General features: G+C 40.5%; 2 protein-coding genes across 6 annotated transcripts in view; one reads left to right on the plus strand and one right to left on the minus strand.

The window, feature by feature from the left end:
• The window catches only part of DRGX (dorsal root ganglia homeobox), a 28,266-nt gene extending 17,510 nt beyond the window's left edge, over positions 1-10,756 (plus strand). For both annotated transcript variants that reach the window (XM_061634760.1, XM_061634761.1), the window contains exon 7: positions 7,909-10,756. In XM_061634760.1, coding sequence (XP_061490744.1) covers positions 7,909-8,174 — 266 coding nt within the window. In that variant the 3' untranslated portion in view covers positions 8,175-10,756. The remainder of the gene's footprint in view (positions 1-7,908) is intronic.
• C7H10orf71 (chromosome 7 C10orf71 homolog) overlaps positions 1-24,015 on the minus strand; it is a 51,955-nt gene that overhangs the window by 11,170 nt on the left and 16,770 nt on the right. The window contains exon 4 of one of the 4 annotated variants that reach the window (XM_061634758.1): positions 2,910-9,337. The exons of 2 other annotated variants lie outside the window; for them this stretch is intronic. In XM_061634758.1, coding sequence (XP_061490742.1) covers positions 9,285-9,337 — 53 coding nt within the window. In that variant the 3' untranslated portion in view covers positions 2,910-9,284. Of the gene's footprint in view, positions 1-2,909; positions 9,338-9,359; positions 22,608-24,015 lie in introns of those variants that run through there. One more of the 4 variants, XM_061634756.1, reaches the window with a different exon arrangement.

Consider the following 24,015-nt stretch of genomic DNA (forward strand, 5'->3'; position numbering starts at 1 on the left):
TGTACAATATTGCTTGTTCCACTGGCATAGCAGCATGTGCCATTGATGGAAAAGCAGCTTTTGCATTATACATCAAAGCGCCAAGCAGGATCGATCATTCAGGGTTTCTGTGTTGCTGTGGTTGCAAAACTTTTGTGAAGGCTTAATTGTGGTGCCTAGAAGGAAAAGGGTTCTTAATTGTTCTGGGTGAATTAGTGAGAGGCAGGAACACAGGAATAGGGGCTCTAAGTTACTCAGAATGGATGTTGTGTCATCCATTCAGTCAGGTAGGACTTCCCGCTTTTCCCAAACCTTTTAGCATTCTCCCAAATTCCTGGTCAGGAAAGAATTCTTTACTGAGAAAATGTTTAATTTTGGAGTTGTTCCATTCATGTCTAAGTATTTGACATGGCTAGTTAGTAGGGTTGCTGTCCAAACTCTGTGTGTGTTTGTGTCTGCCTTTTGAATGTTTTATGTACCTTTAATATTTACATAATTTGCTTAGGCTTGCCCAGGAGATGTTTGTGGCAGTGTCTTTTTGTGCATATTCCAGAGAGCACTGGAACTCTGCTGGTTTCAGTGACTCATACGAAAAAGCCCCTGGTTTGTTTTTGGGGAGGGGATTGCAGGGTTATGATGACACACGACTGGTCTTCCAAAACATCTAGTTTGCTTTTTAAAAACTGACAGCAGCCTAGTTATTACCTGGACTATTTTTGTTTGCTACTTGTCTGTCAAACTGGAGGAAGCAGATTACAGCTCTTCAGAAAAATAAAACAGCAGCTCATAATGTCAATTAATGCAAATCCCCCCCCCCCACACACACACATTCCACAAAAATGGGGAAAGGCTCCAAGCCTATGGATGTTACAATTATCCTGCACCTTCATTTATTGATCTTCCTGAAACAAGGGCCAGATTTTCTCTGGTGTTTTTGTTCAAGTGATCCCTATTCAGGTAAGTTCCTCTTTCTGTCCCTTTATACTCAATGCTTGCCCAAGTCATTTTGTTGCCTCAACTGGAGCCCAAATGGCAGTTCCCCACCTACCAGGTTTTAAAAAAAAATGCACCATAATTTCAGGTACAAATTCCTGCCTCTCCAGGGTGTCCACGGAAGTAGGTCATAGCTTGCTGCATAGCAGGACCTGTCATGTCAAGCCCCTCCTCCTCCTCCTCCTCCTCCTCCTTACATAGGTGTCCTATGTCATCCTCTGCCAACCTGGTGCCCAACAGAAGTTTTGGATGGACTCCATTGGCCCCTAGCCAGCACATCCATGAAAGTTCAAGTCTCCTTAGGGATTTCTAGAGCAGGGGATGCATTTTCTTACGGGCATTTTGTATTCTAAGTGCTTTTTTTACATACACATGTGGTTTTGGAAAAAAATTAAATCATGGTGAAAACTCAATGTTGTGGAATATTATAAGAATCTAATAATTTTTAATTAGTAAAAGGAAATTTAAAATAAAAGAAAAAGCTCAGAAAAACATAAAGAAATCTATAACCTACAAAAAATATTAAAATATATTAAATTGAAATGATCAGTTTCTTGTTACAAAAAGAGGATCTGTTTGCCATATGAAAATTATATATATATATATATATATATATAAAATCATCTTAAAGCATTTGCCTAGATTTCCAGTTAAACATTTTCTTGGAGACATTGAATGTTCCAAACCCCAAAATTTCCCATTTTCTGGAAAAAAAAAATCATAGTATCCACAGGGACATTTAAAGATAATTTGGGCATGATCATCATGTGTAAAATTATCTCATGTCAATCATTAACTCTTATACAGTATACCAGTATATAATTGTATAAGATCTGCATATATAAGTGGTTCCCCAACTTTTCCCCCATGGACTACTTGAAAATTTCTGAAGTTCTTTGCAGGTCACTTAATGATTTTTGTGCCCGTTGTAGCAATTGTAATGCACAAGGCTATATGCTGTATGATTTTTAATTGTTTTTAAATTGCTTTTTTATTTATTATATTGTATTTTATCATATTATTCGATGGAATTCAAATTGTGATATGCATATATAATGTGATGGCTAAGCTATCTCCCATCAGCCCCAGCCAGCATGGCCAGTGTTCAGGGATGGTGACATTTGTAGTCCAGCAACATTGGTGGTGAGGAGTTCTTCCCTGCTCCTGATCAGCGTTGGAACCATGAAGGCTTGGGAGAGGATGTTTAACTGTTTCACTCCTGCCACAATTGGAACAAAAATCCCTTGTCAAAGCTGCTCTTTGTATTTCAAGGAAAGCTCCAGAGTGCAGCAACAAATTGTATCACAATTTGGGAACAGGATATACTGTAGCTGTATTTGTCACTTTGTTCCAGCTTGACTTTTGTATTCATCACCTAGGTGTTAGGGCAGGGCTGGTCAAAGACCAGTTTGATGCCTGAGGCAAAGTTCGAGGTGGCCATTCCTTCCTCTGCCCCCAAGACACATTTTATATGCAGAAGCCAACTAGATTGAAAATTCAGTTGTACTTGCTGACAGTGTCCTCCATGACACCTGAAGGCTAGCTGAGGGGGAGCAGGGCAAGCTGGATGGCACACACCGCTCTCTCTGCTCCCCCATCTGCCATCTGAGCAGCTGCCTCACTCTGTCTAATGGTAAGGGATTTAGCAGGAGAGTCTTGCACACATTCTCCTTTATCATCTTGAAAGGGTTTGAAGGACAAGGGAAGGCATAGCATCGAATGATGCTGCCAACCCAGGCTCCAGGCTCAGTCTGTGGCATCTACAGTGATGTCATGTAGCAGTGCTGGAAAGACTGCTCACCCATGGAGAACTGGTGCCGAGAGGAGACAGTATTGGGCTAGAGATGGACCCAGTATTGGGCTCTAATGTTTAGGCTTTCAGAAAGAAAAATCTATTAAAATCCATCAGATTCTTGAAAGAGGGACAGTCCAAAGGTAATGAGATCTGCAGCTGGGGCTCAGCAGGCTGTGTTATGGCTGTGTCATCTGTCTGGGATGCAAGTAGGGCTCTTCGGGAGCCACATAAAAGTTCCTTTGAGGACTTTAAGGCAACTTTCCCCAACATGGTGCCTGCCAGATATTTTGGACCACAGTTCCCATCAGCCCCAGCCAGCATGTCATAACTCCCCTGTCAACACACTGCCTGGAGCAGGTAGAGATACTTTTACCACACATACTAAGGGTTAAAGGTGTTGTTACTTAGGGATCTTGTTTATTCCCCCACCCACCCACTCTTGCTTTCAGACTGCCCTGGCAAGAGAGAGCGCAGCCCCTGGATACTTTATTGCCATGAAAGATCCCAGTGATGGGTTGCTCCTCTGAAACCAGCATCTGTTTCACTCCACCGAATACTTTTCTGCCACCATAAATAACTGCATCCACTTATATTCACCCTTTGTCCAACCTGCTTGTTCTCTATGATAGCCAGCCCAATAATCAGGTGTGTGTTAAAATAAATAGAATTTATTTATGAAACAGGTGGAACGAATATAAACAAGATTACTTCATATGTTAGTTCCAAAAGCACATGGTTACTGTACAATGTTCACAGACTCTTATATGTTGCACTTGGAATTTTTCCCTCAGATCGTAACACTATAATCCTACCTAACCTACCCTTCTACCTATCACCCTCAATAATCCTACTCAATAAACACCCCTCCATCCACTCAACCAATCGCACACAGCATTTCTCAATATTCTAACTCATTCACTCCTCCTCTTTCTCTTTACCATACTTACTTTAATACAATCCCTATACAAAAATTACCTTATTAACTGAGTGCTGGTGGGAATTGTCCAAAATATCTGCAGGGCACCAGGTTAGGGAAGGCTGTGTTAGGGTGCAAGGTAATATATATTTTAAAATCCAAATTTATGCCCAACCCGCTCCTGTTCCCGTTCAGTGGTGTCTGTGAAACAGGGATCCTCTTGTGAACCAAACTGTAGTTCAAGTACCTCTTTCAGTTAAAATGGGCTTTTGGCAGAGATGAGCCAGGACTAATTTAATTTTTCCTGTCAGTCCCTCTGTAGCAGATCAATTAAACTGTCAAGTGGATCAAATATTTCAGACTGTATTTATTACATTAAGTATTTATGCCCAAGCTCAGCCTTTCAAGCATGATGTAATATAGCAACAGTAGGTGTTTCAAATCAATTTTGCAGAATTTGCTGTAACCTAATGGAGAACTAATTGTGTGTTTTTAATTTAGAATACAAGAGACAGCAGGTTCTTGAAACAATTTAGCAAATGCCTTGTTCAGATGTTAAACCTGGGCTTGCACAGACGATGACAGGAGGTAGTCTGTTTTCTTCTAGGAACTAAAAGAAACCTTCCTTTTATAGCCATGTTCAGTGTGCTTGTACAGAACTGTAATAAGACAATAGAAATAAAAGCAAGCCCTGCTGTTGTTGCATGCAAAGGAAGAGCCCTGGTGGACCAGACCAAAGGCCCACCATAGTCCAGTATCCTGTTCTCACAGTGGGAAGGCCGCAAGCAGGACCTGAGCACAACAGTACTCTCCCCACTTGTGATCCCCAGCAACTGGTCTTCAAAGGCACATTGCCTCTGACGGAAGAGGTGGAACGTAGCCATAATGGCTAGTAGCCATTGATAGCATTTTCCTCCATGGTTTGTCTCTCTTTTAAAACTACCCAAGTCGTACATTCCTTTAAATGCAACAACCTCCTCTTTACACAATAACAACATTAAAGCCATATTTTACCATCCCTTGTACACAGACACTCAGAGTTTGTGACTGCTGCTAAGGTGGGAAAATGAAAGAGATGTTTTTCAATGGGATGTACGTTCTAGTTGTTTCACAATAAGGCAATCATGCAAACAGCACTTTTTGTCTTCTGGGGATGAAACAGTTATTTTGGCCTTATGCTTTTCATAACATAATCAGGCTTTCTTACTCTGTGGCGTTATAACAGATACAAAGTAGGTAAGAAGATATGCCTGCTCATCATTTCAGTACGGTTAAGCTATTTAAATGATTTAAAGAATTTAAATGATTTTAAGAAATTGGTGTCCATAAAGATAAAATTCTATCACTTCACAGGAATTTGTGTTTTTTTGTAAATAAGATGTTAATCTTTTTCCTTTGGCTTTGACTAGAAAGTATAATTTGATTTTTTGTTTTTCCCCTCTGCTTGTCCAAGTGATACAACTAGTGTTTTTTTTAAAGAAACAACTTTTTAGAATTCTTTGAGAGGATCAGCAAACATATGTGTGGACTTACCAAATCTTTAAACTGAACGTAGCAGTTGTTGGTTTCTTGTTATTTTTAATTTTTAAATTTAATCGTGTTTGTTGTTTTAATGCTTTGTATTGGATTTACTGTTGAAGGGTGGCATAGAAATACCTTCAAAAACATTTTAAAAATAGATAAAGAGGATGATTGGACTTTGATTAAAGAACAGGAAGCAGATTGTGGAACAATAGACAGTGGAAGGAGTAAGCAATAGACTGCCTAATTATCTGTACTGGGGCCAATGTAAAGAGGTTTGTCGATGAAACCAATTATTCAGGATAATGAAATCGAAGGTAGACTGCGACGGAATTCAGGAGGTTCTCTTCTAACTGGGGTGGGTGGGGAATGGCAAATGAGATTCCATGTATGTGCAAAATGATGCATTTTGACAGACAATTGGTAATGCACATTGGCTCTGTTATTTATGACCTTATGCTACCAGATATAACACTGGTTTTAAAGAGTGCCTTTTCTACAGGCTGATTTGTTTTATTATGAATTAATTGTTACTGATTTTTAAATATCTGACTATTTTATCGTTATATTGTGTTGTGCTCTAGTTTATTGTTGTGTTTCTTGAACATCATAAGTCACTCTGGTGATTCACAGACACCCTTCCACACTAAAAGAAAACAGCCAAAGCATCTTCATATATTCCCAAACAAATATAAAACTGACAAAAAAATCCCACAGATAGCCCTCTGCCCCAACAGAACCAGAAAGTTTAAGTTTCAAAATAAAAAATTGAGAGGATGTGACAGGAGTGTCTGATGACATTGTAGTGCCCACTGGCACAATTTTGGACACCCCAGCTGTACTTGAATACATTTTAGCTGGAGGATGGAAGGACAGAATTCATGTTTGTGTGTGTGTGTGGTGTATGTGACAACTCACTACTCCCTTCTGTTTAGGCCTGGCTGTTTGCATGTACCTGTGTAAGCTTGGCCATGAAGAATGCAGATCTCAGGCAGAAAAAAAAAGAATGCAACCTGCAAGCTGAAAAATGTTCTCCAGCCTTGCCCTACAATATTTATTGGAATGTTCTATAAATAACCTTCAGCCGACTTTGGTCAGCCTAAGGAGAGTGGGATTTACCCCCCCCAATAACTAAATTTCCCTTCATGCTATATTACTGAATATGTTCGTTATGGTCCTGTCCAAGTCTGATTAATATGGCCAATTTACCATGTCATGTCATGCCCTGTTATAAGCACTAAAAGATGAGCTGGACCTGCTAGTTTTCGAGGCTACTTTGGACTCTGCAAAATCCTTCCCTCTATCTCCCTAGGTTCTATGGAGGGTGGAGAAAATGAGCACATTTTAGGCTATGCTGGGTTTAAATGTGACTGCAAGCACATTTTATGCCAGGCACATGCTAGGTTTCATGAACTTGGTGTAACATTTAAATTGAGTCACTAGTGCTCATGTAGTCTTTACCAGGGATCTGTGGCAATGGTACCAGGAACTCAGTTTAAACATGGCACAGTTATGAAACCCTGCATTGTCAATTTTGTTGATTGTTTGTTCTGCGCACTTGGTGTCACATTTAAGCCAAGCCAAGAGTAGGAATGAGTGGAATATAACCATTCTGCTCTGAAAAGATTTGACAGAGTAGAATGGATCCATCTACCAAAGCTCCGGAATTGTTTGTGGCACCCAAAAATTAATTCTGCAATCCACTCTGAGCATGCACAAGGTCTTGCCTAGTTCAGAATCTCCAATTCCTTCAAAGTTTTCTTCCCTAACAAAAGAGATTTCAGTTTTTCTGCTTCATCTGCAGTGGGTTAAGCTTACTTTATTGTTGCAAGATGGCTGAGGGTGGGCTGATACGTGTACATTTTTTTCCCATTAAACATTTCTCTAGTACTCGTCAGCCTCCCTGGCTGCACATACCTCCTGATGTAAAAAACAAAAACATATGAGGAGTTATCTCCTGACATCTTCCCTTGGGTTTTAATTGAGGCATGTGAAGCTGTGGAGGCTTGTAGAAAGGACACTTACAAACCTCTTTCACCATCTCAGAAGGAAGGAAATAAGCACAAAAAGGCCCACACGTTCCACACTCCCCCATTTGAAAATATTCATATGCAGTGTCTTTTCTCATTAATAGATAAGAGTGTTAAAAAACCCACAGGATACCTTTTTGGCCCACACTAGCCTTGCCTCTTCTGCTCTGAGGCCTCCATGTTGAAGAGACCAAATAACCTGTCAGAAATGGGAGTGTCCCAGGCTGTGCTATCACCATGTCCTCTATATGTATCTGGAAAGTCCCCAGAACCTGCCAGTGAGCAGTGGGCAGTGAGGTGGCCCAGAGGCCCAAGTCCCAGCTCTTTTGTGGTGGGCCTGCACCCATCCACCATCTTAATTTCCAAGATACATCTATACATATAAATTAGCATTGGCAGACGTTATGCACATGTCTCTTACTTGGTCTGTGCCCCATGTTCATGCTCCTGGAAGGGAGTTCTGGATCTGCTCTAGAAATGCTTCTGCACACTCTGGAAACTGTGATTCCATCAACACCTGCCTCAGCTCTACTTCAAGGTACCTATAGTTGGGCAGAGCTCTGGGAAAACCTTTCTGGTTTTTCACATTTGTAGATGTGTGTTGCAGCACCAGTCTGCTCTAACTTTTGTTGATGATTCCAGTGGCAGGTGGTATTTTGTTTTTCCTCCTCCAGGTAGCCCGCTATGCTCTTGCTGTGTTCCTGACCACATGGGTCTCTCCTTCCTTCCCACATATGGCTGCCAGAGTAATCGCACGGCAAGTGTGGCAGCCCTGCGCATGAAAGCACGGGAGCACTCTGAAGCTGTGCTGCAGTCAGCTAACCTTCTGGCCTCCAGTAGCCCCTCCCCTGCTTTGGGTGCCAAGCCTGGCTCAGAAAATGCCTTGGACAACAAGCCTCCCTTGGCCGTGGAACAAAATGAAAATGAGAAGAGTGTTTGAGGCCCCATGCCACATCAGAATGAACTCAACATCCTAAGAAACCAAATCTAAGGAATCTACCCCACAGAAGCTATCTGGATTTATTTTGCAGCTGGGAGAAAACTCACAACTGTCTACTATTTCAGCAAGTTAGAAGCACTAGCTTTCTTTGGCCCTCTCGTTTATTGTCATCTTCCCTTCCTCGTGGATTTCCTTTGGTTAGTTATTGGTTCCACTGAATCTCCAGCACTACCTGGTGTTAGTTCTATCTAAAGTGAAACTGGATCCCAGAGTCCTCCTCAAAATAGTTGACAAAAACAAAATAATATTTGCATAGATTACTCCCTTGTAGGAGGAGTTCTCTCAGCATCATTTAAATAACATGTTCTAGTAAAAAGGGGGGCTGCTGCTCTAAGTTGGGTTCTCTGGAAGAACAGAAAATATAGAAAGGCCTGCTATCATAGTGGAGAGTGGGATTTCAAGTCCTTGAGAATCAAGGAACAATATAGATGGAGGTCAGTCTTTGTAAAGGCTTAAGGGAGCCCATGCAAGGGATTTTATTGCTAATCGATTCCTTTGTTTATTTAAAATATTTCTATGCCCCCTTTCAAAAGAAAGTCCTCAAGGCAGATTACAATACATTATAACACACACACAACCAAAGCCCTTGGTCCTCATCCAAGCCAAAGGGAAGCCACACATGCTGTGGAGGGCCTTTCCTTTAACTAGCTGGTGCCACTGACATCCTGTCTTATTCAGGTCTGAGAAGCAGGGTCCAGAGCAAGTGTGTGACAATTTTCTGTAAAACATTGGGGCTGAATTTCTAGGTATCTCAGTAATCTCAATGGGACCATCATTTCACCATCCTCCCTACATTTAGGTTGGGACTCAGGAGAACACAGATATTGCTATCAGCTTACATGTCTATCAGAAATATTGTTTGGATTAAGATCACAACCAACAGTTCTAAGATAATATTTTGATTTGAGGGCACTGTCAGTAGTCAGGAGCAACTAGACAATAAAAAGGGCTGTTTTGCATGGTGAACAGGATCCATGGAATCACTCCTTTCTGAAGGGAGATTGCTGCTTTGCTGTCTGCTCCACTAGTCATACTGGGGACCCTTTTTCATCACATCACCTCCTCCACATTATAGCTGAATTGTAACTTCACACAGGTTGTGCCTGTTGAATTTGAGGACAAGAGGTCATCAATTTCATCCACAGAGCAGAAGGAAGACATTTCAGCAGCAGTCCATAACTAAGGGTTTGATTCATGAAGCAATGATATCATATTTTATTTGTCATAAGGATTGCTACCTTGCCCTTCAGATAAATGAAGGTGACTTACAATACAAGAATCAAATTCTTTTAACAGTGGAATCCTATGCATTGATTAAACTCCTCAGACCAACTCCCAGATAGGAATGGGGGAGAAATTAGATTCAGTTCACATGTTAATCAATTTTAATTTGCATTTTTCAAAACAATACACAAACCAAAACACAGCTATTCTTTGAAATTCTTACTTCACAGAATTTTGCAAGACTGTTCTCCAAACAAAAATAAGGGAAAGTGTGCATAAAATTCCATATATTAGTGAAAATCACATAAAATGCATTATATTAGGAGACATTGCTTGCAAATATATATATAATATAATAGCAAAAGGTGACTAGGCACTAAAATGCTGATGAATTTTTGTCATGACTTTAGCAAAAAAAATTACAAATGATACAGAAATCAGTGGTGAACTAGAGTAGCAAAAAAAACCTCAGTAAAACCTAAACTGACAAATGTGTCCAGTCCTATTTCTAGTAACTACATACAGGATTCCACCCTCAAACATATGCAACAAGTGTGAAAGCTCCTGGAGACTAAATTTCCAAGGACCAGAGCTGCACAGAATCACAGTCTCCCAACTTGCCTTAATAGCTCTATGTCAGACAGATAACTGGAAATGCTCAAGCCATGTGTTTAGAGATCTTTCTGGCTCAGAACTCATTTTGAGCCCTGTTCCTTAGACTAGTGATGGGCATAAAAATGCAGTGTTTTACACAATACTGGACTAGTACTTGCCTTCATTCCATCCCAAACTTGATGATGAAGAGAAATACAAGGGGGTTGGTTCTTTGTTTAAACTTGATCTATTGCTAACATTTATCCCCGTCCTTTTGATAAACTTGAATCCAGCCCATAGAGAATGAAAAGCAGAAGCAAGGGATCTTTGCAGCTGTGATCCAGAGATCCAGCATCTCTGCAATTTTGAATCAACCAGAACTTCTCTGGTTCAAATACTTGTTACCTTAAGCATTTATCTGAAGAGTAACAAGAATGGCTCTTCCTGCCAACAACACACAAAAATATCTTGGGAAGAAGAGGAATTCCTGTCTCTTTTCATGATCATCCCAATCATCATTGTAGTCTTATCCCTTTATATCCTAAAGTTCTGCCATTAAAATGGTTTGCCAAATATAAGCAATCTCAGTTTCATTTCAGAATAATTACTGATCATTCAGGTGAACTTGGCCCTTGCATACTACTAACTCTTCATTCTAATGGTTTGATTAAACTCATTTTTCCTCCAGAAAGGTACATAAATAAGTGAACTGTTGAGCAAATTAAGAATACTTAACAGCATTGCATCTGAAAAGTAGTTATGCTGATTAAATTTTCTGTCCTTGAGGATTTTCAGGAAATTACTTTTGATCGTCAATAACACAATTAAGTAAACTACATGCACATTAGCATGAATAATTGATAAGAAATTATGTATTACCACAAAGCATTGATTTAATAATTCATGGTGCGACACTCTAGTGACTGTGCAAAACTGGAGACCATCACAAAGCCTGATGTAGCTGGAAACGTTGCCTGGCAGTTTTGCTGCATAACAATGAGAAATACCTGCCGCATGATGTATTTTCTCTTTGTTTAATAAAAAAATACATTTAGGAAAAAAGTATCCACAAGCAGAGCTCTGCATTATTTTTAATCCTATTTTTCTCTCCATACATACATATATGTCTGAAATGTCATATGTACACAAGAGACATGTTTCACAGTCTCTCAACACAATTCTCACATAATGTCAATTCATTTCAGAAGGGCTTGTGTGAGCACTATGCCTGGTAAATGGTGCCCAAAGATTTACAATCTGAAAACTTGTCAAATTATTGCACATTAATGATAAAACCAATGACACCTGGAATTATATGACAAATAGACTGGCCTCTTTTCACACGATAAATTAAAAGTACAGTTGGGTAGGATATGCAGCAGAATTTAGTGGCAGAATGGCTCACATTTTGGATACATAAAAAACTCACCACAAATAGAAAACCAGCAAAGTAATGGGCTAGTGCCTTTCTGCTTAATGGGCTAGTTTGCTTTTTTGTAGGGCATGTTTTAAGTGGCATCCTCCACCTACAGCCTCCACCTGCAGCCCATTCTACCACTTTGTTATTCTGCATGTCTAGACTCAAATTGTATTGATCTGAAAAAGACCATTTCACACCATTGAAATTGGCTTGCTTTATCTATATTTTAGGGATAAAGTGGGAGGGGAATTGTAGGGGGAGAAACCTACGAAGAAAGTGCTGTGATTGAAGCAAATCCTGGAGAAACCTTTGTTTACATTTGGCCTTTTTTCTTTATTTAAATAAGAATGTATTGTAAAAATCAAAGATTCTTTCTTCAAAACAATGCTGCCTTTTTTTGTGGCGGCAGAGAAAATGAGAGATTAACAGTGCAGTCCTATGCATGCCTAATCTGAAGTCAGCACCAGTGAGTTCAAGAAGGTCAGTGAGATTGCCAAGCTGCAGACTTGTCGTCATCTTCTAGCTACAGCAGATGAGAGATCATTGGGTTTATGTTGGTGCAAGACAGGAGTGACTAACTCTTAGCCTTGAGGCCTGTTCCGCTCCCCAAGGGTCCAGTGATTTTGATGCTGGCAGCAAGAAGAACAGAAACAAAGCTCTTGGATGAGTGGAGAAGCAGTGCTGTTGTGGGGATGCAAATCATCCCCTCCCTTGTCATCAGATCAATCATTTGATGAACAGGACGGGATTGGTAACCCTCAGCTGATCTGCCAACAGAATTGGCACAATTTGGAACATTGCTAACCAAGGGAACATCTGTTAAAGCATCAGCCTTACCTTCCAGTTTTCCAGCTTTGTGGTGCTTGAACCAATATCTTAACTACTTTTTTGATGACTGAATTTCCCTAGTTTTTGAAAAGAAAATGATTTAAAATATTGGAATCTGTTAATAAACTGTATCTCCACTTTCACCAGGCGCACTGTAATGCTGTAGTGCAAAGTTGGCAGGCAGTGTGGTCTAATAGTTTGACTATTGGCATGTGGTTCACAAGTTCAGGAAAAAAGAGTTAAGACTTATTGAAACGCATTCGGCCAAACACCAAAGAAGTACTTGTCAAAATGATACATTTATCTCATTAACTGGTGATATAAGTGCCTTTGTAATAAATATTTAAAATTTGCTTTTATTGCTTGATATATTAAAATTCTTATATTCGTACCTATCCTTAACTCTTTTTTCCTGAACTTTTGCATTTTGTTAAGAATAGGCAACTTTTTTTTCCTGTTTACTTGGTTATATGGTTCACAGCACATTGCCACAATTGATATGGCTCCATATAACCTACCTAACTGGGTCACTCTGAGATTACATGGCTGTGGGATGTGTTGTTCCTCATGACAGTTTCATATTATGAACTATATTCATGGGCCCCCAAAAAAACAAACCCTCATCTAGCCATTGTACTACAATGTGATATTTCATAACTGAAGGAATAGGTATTATAAATGGCAACCGCTAGGTGGCTCCCTCTGCAAACTTTGAATCCCTGGCAAAATCTTGGCTTCAGATGACTTTCAGTCATGTACAACACTATTTTCCCAGTACTAGAGCCAGTGTGGTGTAGTGGTTAAGGTGTTGGACTACGGTTCGAATCCCCACATAGCCATAAAGCTCACTGGGTGACCTTGGGCCAGTCACTGCCTCTCAGCCTCATGAAAACCCTATTCATGGGGTCGCCATAAGTTGGAATCGAAGGCAGTACATTTACATTTACTTTACTTTAATGGGGCAGGAAAACCTTACTAATTTTTTAATCACTGAACAGAGCATCACAAAACCAATGAAAAAAATGGCCTCTGCAAAAAGTTTGGATAAGTAAATCAGTAGTTTTCAGCAAAATTGGAAAGAAATATATGATCTGCTTTCTTAAAACTGGAAAAGAGGGTAAATGTGTCAATTTTCAACACTAAATGGTGTGTATGGCAATGTTTAGCAGATCAGTTTGAAATTTGGTGCTTTCATGCACCTCATCAGGTCATGTTCATCATAGGTGTCAAGTTTCAAGTTATCAGCTATAGAATTTTGAGGCTTATAATGATAGAGTGTTGTTTTTGCCATTCACTTTAACTATAGGTGCTCCCTCATAGGAAGATAGAAAGCTACTCTGTATGAGTATGGTAAGTGGTCCAGCTAACGCAGTATTATTTATACTGACTGGCAGCAGGTTTCCAACATTTCAGGCAGTGGTCTCTCCCTGCCCTACCATGGATTTTAATCAGGGATTGATTAAAAACTAGACATTTTGCATAAAATAGGAAGTGCTTTATTTGTCCCATCGGTATTCATCCAAAGTATATTAAATAAACTACACTTGTTAATAAATAATCTTGACTTCGAACTAAATTTGATGTGTTCTGACTTTTTTAAAAAAAGTGGTTCTGAAAGCTACACTAAATGTGCTGCTAGACAGCAGTTTCTTCTGTCTTTCTTTTTCTACCTTGTTTTTTTCTGGAGCTTTCAGATGATGTAACATCTATTCCAGAATTTTACCTATCAGTTGCGAGTTTTCTATTTCCGGGGGGGGATTGTTTTGGGCCCCAGTTTTTGGTGTAAATTGCCAGAGGTTTCAAATGTCTTTCCCCCTCCCCACCTGACACGATGCATTTGCAGAGGATGTGGTTTTTGAGTATACTGAATGGCACTCCACCCACAGAAAAAGGGCTGATCTGGTCCCTTGGAGATCAAGGAGCTGTCATTGCAAGAGGAGAGGGAGGAAAGTCATCCAGGTGAGGGAAAGGGCTAAGATTGCCTCCCTCCTGTTTTCCAAGACTTGCTTTTTGATGTTTATGAAAGTGGGCATGTGAAGAAGTTTCTGAGGAGATGGGAAAGCCTACAACCCAAGGCCTGTGCATGTTCTGTTAAGCCCCTCCCACTAGTTTGAAGGGGGGGAAGCAGAAAGATACATAATATCAGTCAGACAGTATAAAAATTGTTAAAACCAGGAAAACTCATGTTTATGTGAAATTGAAGCTCCTTGTGCCTTAATTTTGGGGCATTGTCCACATTTTTTCCCCATCCAACTGGCAGCCCTCAATTTTTCCTAGTGCATGGAAAATACAAAAAGGGGAAGTAAATCCAATGTAAAATGTTCCCTAACTCAGTGCGGGTTCTGGTGATGTTTTAGTGGTGCCATCCCCTACTTCCGTTTTGCTTCCATCAGCTAACAGGAAAGATGCAGCTTCTGGTATTTTCTTTTCTTTTTAAACATCCCTTTTGCATAAGCATCTCTTTTGTCATATTGTAAATAAAATTAAAATTTGCCCTTGCCGGGTACAGGAGGCCAAAAAGGAGAAAGGCAAGGCAAGGAAGTAGCAACCTTTCATGGGAGCGACTACAAATCCTTGCTTGGCTGGGAGCAACACACTTTTTTTTGACTGCATATCTGTGACTATTGTATTTCAAAAAGATTTAAAGGCGTGTGTGTGTCCAAGCAGGTAAACAATCAGTGCATTCCCACAACAGACCTCAGGTTTCCTGACTTGAAGCAACACAAACACTTTTTTTAATATACTGCTGCTTTGTGCAAATCTGGTACATCAGAAAACATGAATTAAAAAATTAAAAGGTGCTTGACCAATAAACAAATACCTGAATGAATGCCCAAAATAGACCTCAGGTTTCTGAACTTATGGTGGGTGGAAATGGACTAACTGAGGGGGGGGAACAAAATAAGCAGGAATACAAACACCACTACAGTGTGTGGATAGATCTGGGGGGCATAAAAATGAAAGCACATAAAGGTGCACAAACATGTACATGGAAACAGCAGCCCACATATGCATGAATGCCGTAATGTGGACACAGCCTCAGCTAGGAGATGCATGAAAACTCCCAGTGCATTAAAAAAAAAAAGCCCAAAAGCAACATTGGAGACTGGGATGAAGAGGGGAAGGGCCATGGGAAAGGGGCTGATATCTCTGTATTTCTCCCCCTCCACAGATGCATCTGTACTTTTCCTTAGTAGCTTTAGAGGACAGATTTTCCTCAGGACTGCAGCAGTGGAGGAAAGGGGAGGAAAGGGGTAAATGGACCATTCTCCAGTGAGATGAGACTAGAAGGGTAGGTTCCATTATTTAGTATCCTTGGAGGATATAGGGACCAATTGCAATAGGTAAGAAGGGTGGGTAGCCTTTAAAAGGCTTCCTCAGAGGATGTAAAGCAGGCAATTAGGACACAATACCTGCAGGATGCAGTACAAAAGTGGATACCAGGAAAATTAAAAGTGTTCAGATAACATTACTTCCCCCTAGTGTACCTGTATACGTTTGTGTGAAAGGTCTAGAAGGCAGCCTTTGAAGCAGCAGCAGATGATCCCCTTTCTGCTGAAGCACCAGCAGCAAGTACCACTGAGCATGCAACCTGCTGTTCATAAGGTGAGTTATCCTGGAACATCAGGACTTGGGCACTGAGATGGCCTATATCTGTCACCAACAAAGTCCCACAATTGCTTTATACCTAACAATCTCTCATTGTTTAGTGTTGTATCTTCCCCTGGCTAACTTTGAGGAATAGGGTAGATATTTATTTAGACAACTTATCTATTGCTTATCAACTTCTCTACAATTGTCTGCAATTGTACAAGGAACTCAATACAGAAGAAATACAAATTAGTTAAAAGTACAAAATCAGGTTTCAATTAAAATTCTAGACTAAAAGTCTTCAGGAAGGGAGTTCCAAAAAATTGGGGTTACAATATTGAAAGAAGAGCTCCTGGTGGACACAAGCTGTGCAGCAAGCCATGGGAGACTACTAACAGTGATGCCCTCAGGCATGGATTGGGATCAGGCTGTCCTTGAGGTGTCCTGAACCCAAGTTGTTGTGGGAGCCAGTGCAATCTTTTGAGCACTGGAATTATGCGCTGGTGATTGTCCCCATTAACAGACTTGCTATGCATTTTGCACCAGCTCCAGACCAAGGGTAGCCCCATATAGAGCATATTGCAATAATCGATTATTGAGATCAGTGCATGAATCACTGTAGCCAGACTGTCCTTGTGCAAGCTGTGGTTGGTGTATGGATTGGTAAATGGCACATAGCTACTGAAGCTATCCAAGCATCCAGTGACAAAGATGGATCAGAGAATAGGTAAACTCTGAACCTGCTCTTTCATAGACTGTAACCACATCCAGAACAGGCAACTGGAAAATCTCCCAGATAAGGGAACCACCAACTCACAGTATCTGTGTCTTCCCAAGGTCCAAGTAATTTGTATCCTCCAGGAACTCCTGCAGCTGCTCAGACACCATTCTCCACCACATTTTCCAAGAAAGGAATGTTTGCAACTGGACAGTACACAAACCATGAGATCTTCAGGAATGGGATTAATGCCACCTGGTTAAAAGGCAGGAGGCACCTAACCTGGACTGATCTGGTAAATCCCTCCTTACTGGCTTCACCAGCCATGATAGGCAGGGGTCAAGAGAGCAAGAAGCTAGTTGAATCATTGCAAGAGTTCTGTCCACATAATCAGGCACACATATTGAAATCAATTCTGCAGAGTGTGGGAAAGTGCCACACTGGACACCTCAACTGGGGTTGCAACAGTAGTGTACAAGGCACAATGGAGCTGAGTAACTGTTGCATTGCCAAAAAAGAGGAAATGCATCACGCAAAAAGAGGACCTAGATTTGCATAAAATTTGCACATATGTATACATACAAATTTAGAAATAAAAGCTATAATTTAAATAGAAAGAAAATGCATCTCACCATAGTGGGGAAAACTGGCCTATGTGCAGGCTCAATCTGCTGCCCAGGTGCCAAGTGCTGATAGACAACTTCAAGGACAACTACCCGATCTTCTTAAGTATCTTTAAAATGGACCACACCTTCAAACAAAGTGTTATCCTGTGACAGCCCTTCCAATACAGAATGGACATATGGTCATTCTATTGAAGAGTGGAAGAAATGCAGGTCTGTAATCAGAATGGGGTGGGGTGGGGCTAGACCACAAAGACCAGGTCTACAGACCTATTATTTTTTAAATAGTCTTCTTAATTTGTCACCTTACAACTTCAAGTTAAAAAAACACAAGTTTTCAGTATAAGAACATTTCTGAATTTTTATTTAAGCATTGATGAGGTCTGGAGCACTTGTAATACTAGTGCTCGAAACTCTCTGCACACACTTGAGCTGCCTAGCTCTGCCCACCCAAGTTTTCCCTTAGCTCAAAGAAGTTGCTTAAAAGAAAAAGCAGCAGCATCCTTTTCATGGTCAAGTGCTCAGGAGGGCAACTTAGTCTGCACCATATGGATATGCTCTGGGTATGTGGAGAACCTGTTCTGGATGGAGCTATGCTTTTTCCTGCATCTGGCATTTTCACTGGATATCCTGATGATGGCAGTGCACAGAGGGCTTTTTAATCACCTCTGGCGAATTCAACAGCTGAGGCCTTTCTTAGAGAATATGGAGCTAACAATGATAATTCCCTAGTTAAACCTTTAAAAACAGTTTGGAAAGCAAAATTGCTGCCAGAGTACTCAACAACTGGATCAGATAGAGGCAGAGATTTTGACACTGCTTAGAGACAGGCTTATAAATGCTGCTTTAAAAAAATGTTTCAGTTTTTCAAAAGTCTGTTTTACTCAAATGCTACTACGTCTTGGTATTAACTGGAGATCATATATTTTTCTGAGTTGTATGATGTTTTATTATTATTATTATTGAAAGTTTAAATTATAAATGCAGGAGGAAAATAAACAACATAGAAAAAGAACAATACAGCAAAAAATATTTCCAACATTTCTGATATCCATTTTTCTTTTCAGAAATAAACATAACTGATTAAATTGTATCTCCTAATATGTCATTCCATAGCTATCCATGAATCATTGGAATCCATCCACTAATAAAACAGCAACTAATAAAACAGATGGCCCACCCCAAATTACTAAAATATAATAAAAGCCAACAGCAAAATGAGACCAAGGGTATAATCCCACTTCAAGTCAGCAAACAATCAAAAAAGTGTAGGCCTGCTGCAGAAAATGTCCTCTGCCTTGTACCTCCTCAGCACCGTCAACAGCTGTGTCATAGAGCAGAAATACCCAGCACAACTTTGCCTCTCAAGCCTAATCTACATAAATGAAGACTAAAATAGATCCAGAAGCTTTCAATGGTCCTGAAAGCTGTTCAGAGGTCCAGGTGAATCAGTAGAATACCAATCCCACCATCCATTTCTGGCAGAAGCCCTGCACAGGGGATACCAAAACTGCCTCGGTCCCAAACTAAACTAATTGGTGTCATCCAACTGATGAGGTGGCTATGAAGTCTTGAGGTGCTCCTGAAAAGGGGACCTTGGCATGGACATTAAAGTCCTGCAAGGCCAAAAGCCTTGGGGTTCTTAACACCACTTTCTTCTGCTCTGGGAGGAGCAAAGTCAAGGAAGCTCTCAGAGGCAAAAAGTCTTCCTTCAGAAAATGGAAGTCTTGTCCAAATGAAGAAAATAAAAAAGAACACAAACTCTGGCAAAAGAAATGCAAGAAGACAATAAGGGATGCTAAAAAAGAATTTGAGGAGCACATTGCTAAGAACATAAAAACCAACAACAAAAAATTCTATAAATACATTCAAAGCAGGAGACCATCTAGGGAGGCGATTGGACCCTTGGATGATAAGGGAGTCAAAGGTGTACTAAAGAACGATAAGGAGATTGCAGAGAAGCTAAATGAATTCTTTGCATCTGTCTTCACAGTGGAAGATGTAGGGCAGATCCCTGAACCTGAACTAACATTTGCAGGAAAGGATTCTGAGGAACTGAGACAAATAGTGGTAATGAGAGAGGAAGTTCTAAGCTTAATAGACAATATAAAAACTGACAAATCACCAGGTCCGGATGGCATCCACCCGAGAGTTCTCAAAGAACTCAAATGTGAAATTGCTGATCTGCTAACTAAAATATGTAACTTGTCCCTCAGGTCCTCCTCCGTGCCTGAGGACTGGAAAGTGGCAAATGTAACGCCAATCTTCAAAAAGGGATCCAGAGGGGATCCCGGAAATTACAGGCCAGTTAGCTTAACTTCTGTCCCTGGAAAACTGATAGGAAGTATGATTAAAGCTAGATTAACTAAGCACATAGAAGAACAAGCTTTGCTGAAGCAGAGCCAGCATGGCTTCTGCAAGGGAAAGTCCTGTCTCAGTAACCTATTAGAATTCTTTGAGAGTGTCAACAAGCATATAGATAGAGGTGATCCGGTGGACATAGTGTACTTAGACTTTCAAAAAGCATTTGACAAGGTACCTCACCAAAGACTTCTGAGGAAGCTTAGCAGTCATGGAATAAGAGGAGAGGTCCTCTTGTGGATAAGGAATTGGTTAAGAAGCAGAAAGCAGACAGTAGGAATAAGCGGACAGTTCTCCCAATGGAGGGCTGTAGAAAGTGGAGTCCCTCAAGGATCAGTATTGGGACCTGTACTTTTCAACTTGTTCATTAATGACCTAGAATTAGGAGTGAGCAGTGAAGTGGCCAAGTTTGCTGATGACACTAAATTGTTCAGGGTTGTTAAAACAAAAAGGGATTGCGAGGAGCTCCAAAAAGACCTCTCCAAACTGAGTGAATGGGCAGAAAAATGGCAAATGCAATTCAATATAAACAAGTGTAAAATTATGCATATTGGAGCAAAAAATCTTAATTTCACATATACGCTCATGGGGTCTGAACTGGCGGTGTCCAACCAGGAGAGAGACCTCGGGGTTGTAGCGGACAGCACGATGAAAATGTCGGCCCCGTGTGCGGCAGCTGTGAAAAAGGCAAATTCCATGCTAGCAATAATTAGGAAAGGTATTGAAAATAAAACAGCCAATACCATAATGCTGTTGTATAAATCTATGGTACGGCCGCATTTGGAATACTGTGTACAGTTCTGGTTGCCTCATCTCAAAAAGGATATTATAGAGTTGGAAAAGGTTCAGAAGAGGGCAACCAGAATGATCAAGGGGAGCGACTCCCTTATGAGGAAAGGTTGCAGCATTTAGGGCTTTTTAGTTTAGAGAAAAGGCGGGTCAGAGGAGACATGATGGAAGTGTATAAAATTATGCATGGCATTGAGAAAGTGGATAGAGAAAAGTTTTTCTCCCTCTCTCATAATACTAGAACTCGTGGGCATTCAAAGAAGCTGAATGTTGGAAGATTCAGGACAGACAAAAGGAAGTACTTCTTTACTCAGCGCATAGTCAAACTATGGAATTTGCTCCCACAAGATGCAGTAATGGCCACCAGCTTGGATGGCCTTAAAAGAAGGTTAGACAAATTCATGGAGGACAGGGCTATCAATGGCTACTAGCCGTGATGGCTGTGCTGTGCCACCCTAGTCAGAGGCAGCATGCTTCTGAAAACCAGTTGCTGGAAGCCTCAGGAGGGGAGAGTGTTCTTGCACTCGGGTCCTGCTTGTGGGCTTCCCCCAGGCACCTGGTTGGCCACTGTGAGAACAGGATGCTGGACTAGATGGGCCACTGGCCTGATCCAGCAGGCTCTTCTTATGTTCTTATGTTCTTATGACAGCAAGGTGTTTCATACAGTAATATCTTTCTGCAAAACAGCTACGAACACCAGACACTTGAAACTGGTTGTCTTCTAAATTGGATACGTGACGAAGAAGATTATACCTCTTCAAGCCAAAGTCCTTTCTCGCCAATCATTGTTGATACTGCACTAAATTTGGAACACATTTGAGAGAGGTTTCAGTGAGGCAGGCACACAGAGAGAATTATAAAGATCAGGTTTGGATGTAACCACTGTACAAGGTCCACTTTCTTTGAATATAGCTGGCCAACCAATGAAAGCTAGAGTTGCAGGTAGAACACAGAGATCACCTGAAACTCCATAAATAACACTGGATTAGGAGTAACTCCAAGATTCACAGCTGATACTTCTGGGAGAACACAAACTCTCCATCCAGATTAGAATCCTTCCTACTCACAACAGCACTTCCATCTTATCTGGATTTGCTCTTACCCCAAAATAAGGGAGCAGCCCACAACAGGAACCCTAATCCTTACTTTTTTACAATACAAAATACAAATACAATTTTGAATACAAAATGCAACAAAATAATTGAATGAAATACATTGTGAATAATGAACATGTAAAGAAAATTAAGCACTGAAGCTTTGACAAAAATGAACACGTTACCATTCCCAAAACTTGTGACAACATATTTTCATCAAGATGAAACAATGCTATACAAAAACATTACACTGAGTGCAGTGAGAGAAACAGGAACAGTAACTTCCACATGGCTTGACTTTGGGAAGTACTCAGATTGGGCCCACAGGGAGCAAACCAATGGGCCATGGCAACATTGGTAGGAGGGCACAGGCTCACTTAAAACCTGTTTAAATAGAACCTCTGTCTGTAGTAGGAAAGTGAAACATGGCCACAATGCCTTGCTCTGAAGAAGTCTGTATATTCTCTCAGTGAGGCGGGGGGTAAAGGGGGGATAAGGCTTCTTTTGGGCCTGCCGTGAACCAGACACTGGATGGCATGCCAATTTAATGCTCTGTATCTGAGACAATTGTCTTATTTGGACTTTTCCTCTTCATCTGTGTTGCAATTTTTTTGTGTAGGTGCCATTTGACACAAACTCACTAAAGTATTACAGCCTTGGAATGCTGAAGTTATATGTCCCATGTCTGGGATTGGTAGCCCTGGGAATTGAAAGGTTCAGCATGCAACTTGCTAATTGATTGTTTATGATCTCAACAGGTACAGATGGGAATTGCACATTTTAATAATCTGTGTTTCTCTGGTTCAGTATTCCTCTTTCCTTTCTAATTAAGTTGGATTATGCTTTGTCATCTGAACTGGCTCCCCTTCTTCTGTCTAAGAATTATCCTTTATTAAATTTCACCATTCCACTTCTCCCAAGAGACTTGTACAGCTTGCACATGTTATATTTCTTCCATTGGCTCTGCAGAAACTGGGTTCTTTGTAGCCATTGCATTTAAGATCTAAGCTGAATAAGGTGTGGTGTATGAAAACAGCAAGATTCCCAGCACCCACTTGTGAAATTCAGATCTGCAGCAACCTGGGATGATCTGGACTTGGCCCAACCCGTCTGCTGGATCCAGGTGGCAATCTGGAAAAAAATATATCTCCCATCGACTAACATTCTGAAATTAAAATGGCCATAACTTTCTTGTTCTTTCACATAGGTGCATGACATTTGGACTCTTTTTAAAACAAACAAACAAACAAACAAATAACACTGCACGTTTGCTGCTTGTACAGTGACTGGTACACTGGACTGGACTCTGTACAATTTACTCACAGGACTTACTGACACCCCCTCACAAGTACTAATAAAGGCAGATGCAGACAACAGCTCTAAATAAAATGTAAACCCAAACTGAAAAGCAAATCCAAAAAAACTGGAGGCGGGGAATAAAGGAAGGGATACTGCCTAATTATCTAAGACAGACAAGCTGTTGTTGGGTAAGGATGGGACTGGGATTGATGGGGAAAGGGCAGGAGGACAAATGAGTACGTTTGGTGAAGAAACTAAAACACAAGCTGAACAAATGACACCATTTCATCAAACTCTTTCTGAGAGACTTACAAAAGAGTGAAAGTAGAGTGAGCTACTAAGCACACTAGCCCTGGACTGGAAGCTTGAGATCTCAATAAGCAAATTCTGTCTCTTCCTTCCTCTCCATCCTGGCTTTCTCCTTTTATGGTTGTAATTAATAAATGGCAATATTTCAGAGAGTCTATCTCCAGAGAGATATGATTTTATCAGCATAAATAGCTACAAATAGATTCGGGTCCCCCCAATCCACTTTGTAGCAATTTGTACCTGCCTCCAACTGATCCAGATTCAAACCAACTCATTCCAGTTTTGTTCATGATTTGGACACATATGAGCCTTCCACAATAATACATCTGTTACAGTCATACTCTATTTTCTTTACCCCTTTGAGTTGCATATGATTTAACTCATCAAACTTGTATCTGGAAACATCTACCTGTCATCTCTGAAATAGGTACATCAGAAAATTGTCCTTTCTTATTGAAGTCCATGCTTCCCATCAAAATTAACACAATAGGAAAATATATGTAGCAATATTGTTGATTCTACTGGAAAATGAAGACAACAGACTCATCTTGGCGCACAATGTTCCTTCTGATGCATTGTTGTTTAAAACAGATCTGAAGCTTAAAAACAAGTTTGCAGTTTGGAATTGTGTAGATGTCCCTCTAAATCATGTTTGTTTTAATTAAAAACATCTTTTCAGAAAACCTCCATGACAAGACTCAACATTAGGAGTGGGAATAGCACTCTGTTATGTGATTTGGGAAATACTTCAAATTCAGCAGCAGTTCACAGAATAGGGTGTCAGACACAGGGGAAAGTCAGCCCACATCAAAATGATGTTCCATATTAATTTCACATTTAATCGAGATTTACCATTTCTGTGGAAATCTGATGTAAAAAACCCAGCAGAACTGGTTGTTGTTGTTATGTGCCTCCAAGTCGACTACGACTT

Source organism: Rhineura floridana, chromosome 7 (genome assembly GCF_030035675.1).
Source record: "Rhineura floridana isolate rRhiFlo1 chromosome 7, rRhiFlo1.hap2, whole genome shotgun sequence".
NCBI lineage: Eukaryota > Metazoa > Chordata > Lepidosauria > Squamata > Rhineuridae > Rhineura > Rhineura floridana.